Consider the following 12,002-nt stretch of genomic DNA (forward strand, 5'->3'; position numbering starts at 1 on the left):
TTAGCCCAGCATAATTTTAAAAACATAATTTAAATAAAATGTCATGAATATTAAAGTATAAGCTAAAAAGCAAAATGTAATTCAAAGTGGAAGTGGTTTACCAATAACTCAGACCTCCTAACATCTCTGATTTAAAGCCAGTGCTATTTAAAAACACCCCTACATTCACACAATTCACATGTTGGTTTATTAGTTTATTTTAGTTTTTAGGTTTTTTTTTATTGTGTGGGAGACATTACCAGAAATGATGGCTGTTGTTCCAATAAGGCAACTCCAAGCTATTTACTGTTGCTTCTCCTTTGAAACATTTTTTATTTTTTTAATCTAACTGGAATTCCAACGTGCTGTACTCAGTGGTCAGCTGAGGTGAGTAATGTGGGACTTATTGGGAAACGGCATCATCATCTGGAGCCTCAGCCACCAAAACCAGGAAGCACCTGCAAAGCAGAGACAGGAGGAAGGCTGAGTGGGGGGTATGTGCGCTCCAGCAAAGGGAATCTATTGTGTATGCGATCTTTTTATAAATCACGTGGAAAAAAGGGACATTCTGGACAGGAAGAGATTTGACATAGTAGCAAACTGTACAAATGCAGCCTTGTCAACAGTAATTGTCTGGTGTACATAAAAAGTCTTGTGACATGAGCCACATGCAGCATAAAAACAGACACACCTAGCTGCAGAATGACCAAAGCAAATATTGTAAATAAGCATAAAAGACAGAAATTCTTTCTAACTACATATTTTGGATCAGAATTCAATGGAAATAAATTCAATACCCCCCAAAATGTGCAAATCTTGCAGTAAGAGGTGCCAGAAAAAATACATTAAAAAATGAAAAATTTAGAAAATAGCAACACATATCTGTAAAATAATGATATTTTAGATGATTTAAATAGAGTAAAACAATTTCATTTTATGATCACACAGATCACACAAATTTGTAAAAAGTACAGATTTTTATGTGAACATTATTTACCGATTGTATTTTTATTGCAATCAACATGTAAATTAATACCCTTTTCTCTGATTTTACTAGAGATTCTCTGTAATTTTGCATAAAAGGGAAAATCTGTAAAATAACATAACATAAAAAATAATATGATTCACCATTTTTCAAAATATATAAAATGAATATATTTTTTGCTGATTTAAAAACATATTTTCTATTACAGTTGAAATGATTACTGCTCAAGAAAAATGAGATTGTTCAGTCTTACTGATGTAGCACTGGAGAAGGTTTTTATGACTGTCATGTATGCATGCAGAAAACTACTATGATTTTCTGAGATATTTGAAACAATGCTGATCATCCTCTACATCTGCACATTATAGTGAGCAGAGGCCTTAAAATATCTTGTTTTGTCTTATTCGCAGTCCCAAACCTAAAGATATTCACATTTAAAAAGCTGGATATAATTTTTTTTCATACATAAAACAGTTTCTGTCAATTTACTAACCAATAAATCAACATATTGCTTGCAGTTCTGCTCATTTTCATCCCAAGGAAAGTTAGATGGTAAAACAAGTGGATTGTATAGATGATATGCTTCCCTGCAGTTATTTCACAATCTTGATCAAATATAATGTGTTATTTTCTTTTAATTTGAGCGTATTCATTGTATTCTAAGGCCAGTGGGATGACAGCGATGGAAGCACGGTACTTCCCGTGCTCTAGATGAATTGAACCTTGAACACCAAACGACCAAAAATTGACTCATTGCGCTCGTGACCCAGTGACATCACAGCACAGATTACACACTGTGAAAATACTGTGCCAGACACACTCACAGTCGAGTCCTAATAGCCGACGAGCTGACTGCAGCGTTCTGCACAAGTGAGATTGAGGCCTAACCACCTGCCTGCTTCCTAAATGCATTAGCCATACCGCTGATGCACCGCAGCAATCCTGTTAGACCATTCAGAAAAAGACCAAAAGAGGGTCAAAGGGAATAACAAAACAGAGATAAGGATGAGACGTAATGTGTATGGAGGGAGCCACTTGAAGACACATCTAGCTTTTCTGGTTCTCCTGGGTCCAGTGTTGTTATTTACAGCTGACACTAACAAACTCCAAAATAAAATGAGGGCTCGGAAATGGATGGTGGGCCTCCCCGCTCATCAGCCATGATGTCACAAGCCCAGATTAGACTGGACCATATGGCACGCTGCCTGCTGTCACCTCTAATCCTCTGCCCCTATCCAGGCATCTCTCTATCCAGCCAACTCTATTCACTATCTATCTATCTATCTATCTATCTATCTATCTATCTATCTATCTATCTATCTATCTATCTATCCATCTATCCATCCATCCATCCATCCATCCATCCATCCATCCATCCATCCATCCATCCATCCATCCATCCATCCATCCATCCATCCATCATCCATCCATCCATCCATCCATCCATCCATCCATCCATCCATCCATCCATCCATCCATCCATCCATCCATCCCACATGCAGACTCTTTTCTCTACTTTTGAATGAAACAGGGCACAGAGGACTATCTATTGTTTTGTTTACTATTGATTTTGTGTGTGTGTGTGTGTGTGTGTGTCTGTCCATCTGTGTCTGTGAATGAGTCTGTCTCACTGTTTGTCCGTTCGTCACATTTCTGTTGTTCGCCTTTGCTCTCTTTTTTTCTGTTTTGCTTTTGTTATCATTCCCACGCATCCAAGCAGCTGACACAACATAACATAACATCAATCCGATGAGTTCATTGGCCCAGAGGCTTCTGTCTCTCTGTATGTGTGTGTGGCTTTGATTTGAATAATTCAGTTTTAAAGGATAAATGTGATGATTTTCTATATTTTTCCTATCTTCGCCAAACCAATTAAAAATACAAAAGCCCACAGTAAACTGATTCTACCTCATATAGTTAAATATGGTCTTTTTCGCACAACCCTTACTGCACATTAGAGAAGTATTCTTTACTCCGGGTATGAAGTGCAGTAAATCCTACTTGGGTTTAGTTGGATTATTAGCTACAGTCTTGCATATTGAAATCCAAACACAGGCAAACGAAACCCAAACACAGTTCTGAGCTGTGTGTCAAGATTGACTGACTGCATGTCATGTGAGTGCAGGCAGTGTGACGTATAAACCTGTTAATTCATTTGAGGCATTAGGCTTAGCATGCAGAGGGATGCTAATGGGGATATAAGGCTGGTTCACTGGGCTATACATGGACTAAGCGGAAGTTAGAAGTTTGCCTCTGTCAGCTACTTGTCATCTGATCTCTCTGAAAGTCCCCACAGTACTGAGTACTACATGGAAGATTATTCATATATAGACTTCACAAAGAAAAAAAAACACATTTGGGGATTTACAGAACCGTGGGTGTGGTGCTCACTGAGGATTTTTATTTGCACTCATTGTAAATGTTCTTGCAGTGTGTTGTGCAGGTCTATCTATCTATCTATCTATCTATCTATCTATCTATCTATCTATCTATCTATCTATCTATCTATCTATCTATCTATCTATCTATCTATCTATCTATCTATCTATCTATCTATCTATCTATCTATCTATCTATCTATCTATCTATCTATCTATCTATCTATCTATCTATCTATCTATTTGATTTGACAGTCAAATCTAATGTCATATTAGAATGGGAACAATTAGTTGATAGTCTGATTAGATTCACTATTTAAAATATAGGGAAGAAAATATGAATGCAGCATACAAGAGGTTTTCGTTTCTGACTCTAAAACTGCATAGAAAACAGTTAAATTTAGCCACTTGCACAAAAATAGGTTTTGAGCTGTCTCTCTGGTGACTGTTTACCATTGAGTTAATCCACATTCTAGTCAGGTGTGGCTTTAAAGGACAATGAACATATACTATGACCAGAACACACACAGCCCTTCCACCAGAGCCTGTAAAAGTCCACCTTAAAACGCAGATGCAGTCAAGTGACATGATGCTACCAATGACAAGAGAAAGACGAGAGCAGGCTGCTGTCATGCTGGATGCAGATATGTCAGCTAGAGCCATAGTCAGACCCTTGTCCACCATTTTTCATCGAAGAAATGCTTTCAAACAGCATGGTAAGAAGGACAATTTGCCACATGCAGCTCTGAAAGGATGTGTCATACAATGCAATTATGTTGCCAAAAATATCCATCAACTTCACCCAGTCTTTCAGGAGTAACATTCCACAAGCCAGCATCCTCAAATTCATTAATTCTGTGCACCACAGATGTGTATGACTCATTACTAACTTGTGAATTCTTGTCTATGACCCCCTTCTCAGTTTGCATTTCTTGTTTCATATTCTGTTGTAGAGATGCTGTGTGTTGGAACAACAGGTACAAACGGTAGATAGATTTTAAAAGTAAAAGGAAAATAAGGTGAAAATCATGCTGATAGAAGAACCAAATTACGATGCAAGAGAAAACAGATGGTGCTGGTATTAAAAAAAAGTGTTAAAAGGATAAATACAGTATAACAATAAAAATATTAATATTAATAAATTAATAAAAAGCATGCAGAAGAATTGCTTGTCTCTCAGGATTATCCATCCATCCATCATCTATACACCGCTTAATCCTCACTAGGGTCGCAGGGGGGGCTGGAGTCTATCCCAGCTGACTCAGGTGAAGGCAGGGGACACCCTAGACAGGTCACCAGTCTGTCGCAGGGCTACATATATAGACAAACAAGCACTCTCACATTCACACCTACGGGCAATTTAGAATAATCAATTAACCTCAGCATATTTTTGGACTGTGGGAGGAAGCCAGAGTACCTGGAGAAAACCCATGCATGCACAGGGAGAACATGCAAACTCCATGCAGAAAGATCCCGGGAAAGCCGGGACGCGAACCAGGGACCTTTTCGCTGCAAGGCGAAAGTGCTAACCACTACACCACTGTGCAGCCCTCTCTCAGGATTACTGCCCACTTATTCCACTATGTTGACAAGAATGGACAAAAATTAAGAAAATATTACATGTCTAGTTTTGTTCAATAAAATTACGTAGCATTCCAGTCTTGTGTCGTTTCTCTTTTTTTCTTTCCAATATAAATATAAATTTCATTTTCTTTAATTTTTGGACTGTTGACAAAATAAGATATTTAAAGATGTCACTGTGTCAAGACTAATAATGGAAATGATCAACCACCATCCATCTCTGTTGCTGCTGGCTTTTTGCCCTATAGAGGTTGTTAATTCTGGCTGGGATGTGTGATAACCTCCATCCAAAGCACTGCATTTTTTATGAGTCAATAGGAGTCACAATATCGTTTGAATTCTTCTATTATCTGTAAGAACTCTGTTTGTTTTTTTTCCTTTTAATGGTCGCTGAGCCTGAAACTGAAAGGGAAGGAGTAGGAGCCGGCAGAAGACACGCTGTGAGTAATGGTTGAATCAAACGCACCGCAGAAGTGTAGTTTCTTATTTACAAGGCCCTGCGGGTGGAGTCACAGCCGACTCATCGTGGTGGGCGGGGTTTTTCCTACGTTCACTCCTCGCCGGTGTCCATATATGGTTCGTGACGTCACGCGCCGGAGGTCCCATTCACATAAAACTGATCGGCCGGAATCCCCTTGGAGGAAATGTAGGCACAGACGCACACGGGGCTCTTCGCTCGCCCGTATTTAGGACTAATCCAGTTTAATTCTTTAGGCAATAATAACAAACTACTGAACGTCAAAAATGAAAGTCTCCAGCATAGACTGCCGGCGTCTGAGGAAGATCATCAGGAAGGAGTGTGGAAGCTGCCTTATTGTGGATTGCCGACCTTATTTCTCATTCACGAACTCCAATATCAAAGGCTCTGTCAATGTCAATCTCAACTCCGTGGTGGTCCGGAGATCCCGGGGAGGACCGGTGCCTCTGCAGTTCGTCATCCCGGACGAGAGAGCCCTGTTTCGGCTTCGGGAGGGGAGCATATCGACTATCGTAGCTCTGGATGACCGGACGTCCCACTGGCAAAAACTGAAAAAGGACAGTGTAGCACAAATAGTAATAAACACGCTCTCACATCTAGCGAGCGGGGCAAACATCTGTTTCCTGAAAGGTGAGAACTTTGGGAAATTAAACTCTTTTAATCTAGAAAAGTCAAGATATTGTCAGTTTGCTTAGTTGTTTTTTTTTTTTTTTTAAGTAGGATAATTTGGGCTTTCAGGTGACATTGAGCTTAACTTTTTCATATTTAATCCAACTTTTTATGAGTGTTTTGTTATTTATTCACTTTTAATGATGGAAATCTTACTTTAGAGTCAAACTTCAATTAGTTTATACCTCATGTTCTGTTCAGAATATACCAAAAATAATCTTAATATACTTGAAACTCGTGCGTAAAGAGATGATTTTAAGGCTACATTTTTTTCAACTGTGGACAACTAACCCCCCCCCCCCTTTTTTTTTTATTAAAGAACAATGATGTGATACTTTTCTAATAACCTCAACAGTGTCAGTGTCAAAGCCAAGCCATCTTTCTCTTACTGTCCTTTTTGCCTTTATTGAAAGCAACCGACATTTTTCTCTCACTTCTTGGAGACACAAATGTCCTGCGTGCGTCAATGGAGCGGATGAGTCAGTGCGTGAGAAGCGCAAGCAAATTGGCGGCGCAGTGACTTTCGTTGATGAAACATAAAAACGAAAATTCATTGCCCTCCGAAGAATCTACTTTAGTTAAATTGGGATTGTGATAATGTGTTAAAACACATCCGTCTCCGTCTGTCACTTCAGCGTTCTCAGGATGTTGGCCTAAACGGATTACCGGTCCTTTTAGTGCGGGCTCCTGTAATTAATTACGCGCCTATAATCAGGTTATAAAGGTTATAATCCGGTGTTAAGACTGTTTCATAAATGATGCCATTTCACAAGATGTATGTGTCAGGGGGAGTAGGGGAGGTCGTATTATTGTAAGCTTATTTTTTAAAGTGTGTGTTCATGTTTTTTCTTCTCTCCCTCTCAGGAGGATACGAGAATTTCCACTCTCAATACCCTGAACTTTGCACTGAGGTGAAAACCATTGACCAGAGCGGAACTGAAACCGAGAAAAGAGTCAACAACCACAGCGAGAAGCTTTCTCACCACAAACCAGATTACGATCAGGTATGGAAACACCCTTTTACAATACAGAACTTCCCTTCCTCTCTCTGACTCCCACACGCAGCCACAGGGCGCACAGCTACTGTCAGGTTTTATTTTTAGACTTATCCAGAAAAAGAAAGAAAGAAAAATAAAACACACACAGACACACATCCAAACCATGCTGACATCAGAGAAACTTATATTTGGCATCAGCCCATCAAAACATGTTCTCAACTTATGTATGATATTCTCTGACCTTCACTTCACTTCAGCAGCCTTTTTATATTTGGCTCCAAAGGAGAGCTCATTGAAGCTCAGCTGATGTCAGGACTCCCCACAGAATCAAAAAAAAACAAAACAAAACAAAAAAAACACTCTTTAATCTCTGACCTTTCTTCCATCTTGTCCACTGGCCAAACAGAAAACATGGGTATCAGAAAAACACTCTATTGTGTCTGTTGTCGACACTCTGTGAGGGAATTTGGCTCACTGGTTTAAATTAAAGGGGGAATCCAGCACTCTATAAGCTTCATGCATTTCTGTGCATTCATTCTGCAGATGATGTGCTGTTGGCAGGTGCTTGGATGTTGTGGCTTGAAAAATTGGTGCATTTTCTCAGGGGTGTGTGGGTAAAAGCAGATGCATCAAGGCTGGCAGTCTAGTGTTATGTCTTGTTAGAAGGCCATGTGTTGTGGTGCGTATGTATTTGGCTCACATCTCTATTTTCCTCCCTCCTCTCTTTTCCAACCTCAGGGTAAACCTGTAGAGATCCTGCCTTTCCTCTACCTCGGTAGTGCCTACCATGCCTCCAGACAGGACTATCTCAGCGACCTTCACATCACAGCCTTGCTCAACGTGTCACGCAGGGACCTGCAGCCGGCCAAGGGCCACTACGACTACAAGTGGATCCCAGTGGAGGACAGCCACATGGCTGACATCAGCTCCCACTTCCAGGAGGCCATAGAGTTTATAGGTGAGTTCAGTGAATGTTGTTCTTTTATTAGGGTGCGGATATTATTATTTTGACATCATTTGCATGGATAGAGTTATCATATAAAGCAGATGCCTCTCCAAGCTTAAACTCAGAATAGTTCACTCACTCAAACCAGACAGGAAGGGAAATAAATACACCACCAAGAAGGAGGCATTGCCTGGAATAAGATCGACTTTAGCCTATTTATAATGTAACATCACCCCCCAAGGAGCCTAGAAAAATACCCAAGCTGAGTCAGAAGCGACACCTATACATAGGTGCGTTTATTTCTGAAATGCCTCATTGTCTTCGAGTAAGCCCCCTTTATCGGTGCCTCTCACCTGCTGCCATTCACAAATAGAGAGCTATAAGGAGCCAAGCTGTAATCAGTTTAACTTGATCGCCTGCCTTCAATCCTCCAACAACCTTATCCAGCCTGTCTGCTTTCATTCAGGATTTGCTCACTTCCCCCCGGTTCTTTTCCGACCTCCCTCCCTCCTTCCCTTCATTACATTCCTCCCCCTCGTCTTAACTTGAAAAAGACGCTTTCATGCCGTCACTGCCTCTCAGACCAAATCACACGCTGCCGGGTGTGGCCAGTTAGTGTGACAACTGGGTGAGCTGTCCGAGTTTAGTAATGGCACAGTGGAGGAGGAGGAAGCTGGGGGCTGACTGACACATAAACAGATATTTATGATAGATGCCTGGAAGATAAAATGCTATGGCTGACTGAGACACAATAATGGAGCATATTTGTTTATTGCTAAGAGGTGGGAATCACTGATGGACCCGAGACCAGCAGGGCAGCAAACGGAGGAAAAAAGAGTGTGTGGGAGAGGAGAGAGGTGCTGGATAATATCAGCAGCAACAAAAGATGTACACAATGTGCTGGTGGCTATTTATAGCCAGGCCTAACCAAGGACAAAGCTCACCCACAAGCAGCTTTGCTGACCTGTATTGGGTGGCTGCTATTGTTGGTATTGTGCATTGTTTGGGGATGCAGCCTACATTTAGGGTGCCTTTCTGTAATGCTGTGTATTACATAAGGCCACACATTGTTCCAGGGACAGGTTTAGCCCACATTTAAATAGGGCCTCCAAAATTCATCAACCTTGCCAAGCAATTTGACATGCACAAATGATCACAGCTGTTACTCAAAATAGATCAATCAGCAAATCGGAAACCCTTCTGACCTAGTGACTGATGTAAGCCCCACAGAGGAGATAATAAATATTATTGACTTGCGGGATGAAAACAGCCACTGAAGCATGTCATGACGTCTCCAGCCAAAGGATGGTCATTAAAACACCCACTGCTGCTGCTGCTGCTGCCGCCCCTCTCTCATTACATCTTACTCTCTAGATAGAGCTTCATAATTCATTCATGTGGTTTATTGGGGATCAGAGCAGTCAGAAATCAGCCATTCTAGCTGCAGTGGCACTCAGAAACAAGCAGAAGTAGCCCTCAAAGCTTCTATTTTATAGAGAGAGAGAGTGTAGGTGTCTGCAGTGGCTTTGTGGAACTAAGTGTCCATAGGTAGATCAGACTCGCATGCGAGACAGACAGAAAAAGGAGACACGTAGGTGTTTGCTGTAATTCTAAGAATCAACAAAATCTTGAAACGTGTCGTGAGGGGCATTTAGACAGATGAGTGAAAGTAGATTTGTGTGTGGGCATTAGAACATACAGATAAGTGTGTAGGAGAGCGGCAGCTCTAAATTAGAACACACATCTCTGTGCCACCGTGAAAACTGCAGCAATACCCAGCGCCCCCACAGCAGTGCAGAAAAAATCTTGTGTACAGCTGCGGTCCGTGACTAAGCCAAGCTTCACAAGTGTCTTTTTGGGTGCACCATACTGAAACTGGTATAGGATGTGTGTGTATTTCTGTATTGTCACAAATTAAACGTACTGACAGAGTGGATGTTCCTGTTTGTCCAAAATATCCTGTTGCTGCTGTGTGTGTGTGTGTGTGTGTGTGTGTGTGTGTGTGTGTGTGTGTGTGTGTGTGTGTGTGTGTGTGTGTGTGTGTGTGTGTGTGTGTGTGTGTGTGTGTGTGTGTGTGTGTGTGTGAGAGAGAGAGAGAGAGAGAAAGAAACTAAATAGGTGTTCATAGTAATTGGTGAGTGGGTGTAAGAAGTAGGGAATTACAGTTAAAATGTGATTTTAAATTTGTTATTACATAGTTGAAACTCCTTGTTGATTTATTGTCTCCTCTCCACCATATAACTTGACTTTTAAAATACCAATTACAGAGACGCTAACAAAATGAAAAATAAACCCTGAAACAACACTATAGCCCATGTTTTACCATTTTAATGAATAATTTGACACAAAGTTTCTGTGCAACATCTTTGCTGATGATCAAAGAAAGAAAAAATATTCCCATCTCACCACAATCTGTCCAATTCTTCTCATTCCAGATCATGTGAAGCAATCAGGGGGAAAGGTCCTGGTACACTGCGAAGCAGGCATCTCACGCTCACCTACCATCTGCATGGCCTACATCATGAGGACCCAGCAGCTGAGGCTGGACGCAGCCTTTGACATCATCAAGCAGCGCCGGGCGGTCATCTCACCAAACTTCAGTTTTATGGGTCAGCTGCTGCAGTTTGAGTCTGAGGTCCTGTCCAATGCCCCGGCTCTAGCTGCCACACCTGAACCGGCCACACCTTGTGCCCCGGAGTCTGCCTCCTTTTTTGCCAATGACTTCACCACCACCTTTAACACCAAAAACTTTGAGCCATCCGTGTTCACCCTCCCTACCTCTTGCCTGCAGTCCCCGGTCCACCACCAGTTCAAACTGAGCCCAATAACTGCACTGCCTTAAAATGAACTGTGACTGCTCGTAGTCTTACTTGAAAATATTTAAAAAATCAATGCTCTCTGTGTGCCTGGTGTTGAAACCGGCAGAGCAGATAGACCGGAGATCAGCAAAGAGTCAAGATAATGGTTTTCACTTCATAGGACTTGAAGCCTATGAAATCTGTGGGCTGCAGATATTAATGCTGTTTTCCCGGCTTCTGAACTGCAGTGATGAAACAACACAGCACGGTGATAAACTGCAATATACATGCCTTAGGTTGATATTGTGATTTATTTGCCTAGTCACAAAGACAGTCAGGCATTTAAACTTAATTTATTTGAAAATATTGGTCTGTTTTTTCAATAATGTGGATATTAATATGTGTTTAATAAATGTTTTCACCACGAAAAAAAAAACCTTGGTTATGTCATCACTGTAAGCATTGTGCATGTGGTATGAATGGTGTGTAGGTTACATGAGTGAGAAATAAACTGCAAGAGCACTTTTTTCTAGGAAAAAATAATTAAAATCCTTGCATTCAGTGAATGAACTGTGTGTGTGGACTGGCCTGAATACAACTAAAGAGGAACAGTGACACCTGCAGTGACTTCAGCATGGCCCTTATGAACAACTTATGCTTATGTGCTTAGTAAAAGTCAGACTGCATATACCCAAAGTTTTGACCATTCAATTATCTTAAACTACGGAAACTTTAAACCACAAACACTTGAATTAATGGTATCATTGATTTTGGAACCCCCGGAAGTAGAATTTAAATCAATAACCACATTCAAAACAGATCAGTTCTGTGTTTTCTTAAGATACAATAAATTGTCAATATTATAATTGTGAATTAACAGCTGCTTTATTCGGTTAATAAGTTTAGTCTAGCTTAACTAATTTAGTTAACTATCATAACTACTAATCCTACCGGTGAGACAGGAAGACGATAACGACTGCGTTTGGCGCCCAGAGAGACCCAGTTTGACTGTACCAACTTTACAAATAGGTAGGTGAATAAATAGCAACTTTGTCGAATGCGTTGTTACCATACAGCACACCGCGAGAAAACGCACATGCTTTTCTAAAACTCTGATATTGTAATAGTCTGCTTTCGTGTCATTTATATCAGCACGAAACAGTATTTAGTAAACATTTATTCCGGCAACC

The 12,002-nt window shown here is 40.7% G+C and overlaps 1 protein-coding gene across 1 annotated transcript; it reads left to right on the forward strand.

Annotated features, from left to right (window-relative positions):
• Window positions 1-5,568: 5,568 nt before the first annotated feature.
• dusp5 (dual specificity phosphatase 5) lies at window positions 5,569-11,248 on the forward strand. The gene is made up of 4 exons (XM_023289935.3): window positions 5,569-6,031; window positions 6,935-7,074; window positions 7,807-8,026; window positions 10,450-11,248. The coding sequence occupies exons 1-4, from the start codon at window positions 5,668-5,670 to the stop codon at window positions 10,854-10,856; spliced, it is 1,131 nt and encodes a 376-aa protein (XP_023145703.2). The 5' UTR covers window positions 5,569-5,667; the 3' UTR covers window positions 10,857-11,248.
• Window positions 11,249-12,002: the final 754 nt, after the last annotated feature.

This window comes from Amphiprion ocellaris, chromosome 4 (assembly GCF_022539595.1).
Source record: "Amphiprion ocellaris isolate individual 3 ecotype Okinawa chromosome 4, ASM2253959v1, whole genome shotgun sequence".
NCBI lineage: Eukaryota > Metazoa > Chordata > Actinopteri > Pomacentridae > Amphiprion > Amphiprion ocellaris.

Coding starts and splice junctions, on each gene's coding strand:
- dusp5 (XM_023289935.3), top strand. CDS start 5,668: ATGAAAGTCTCCAGCATAGACTGCCGGCGTCTGAGGAAGATCATCAGG. Junction 6,032..6,934: donor AAACATCTGTTTCCTGAAAG/GTGAGAACTTTG, acceptor TCTCCCTCTCAG/GAGGATACGAGAATTTCCAC. Junction 8,027..10,449: donor GGAGGCCATAGAGTTTATAG/GTGAGTTCAGTG, acceptor TTCTCATTCCAG/ATCATGTGAAGCAATCAGGG.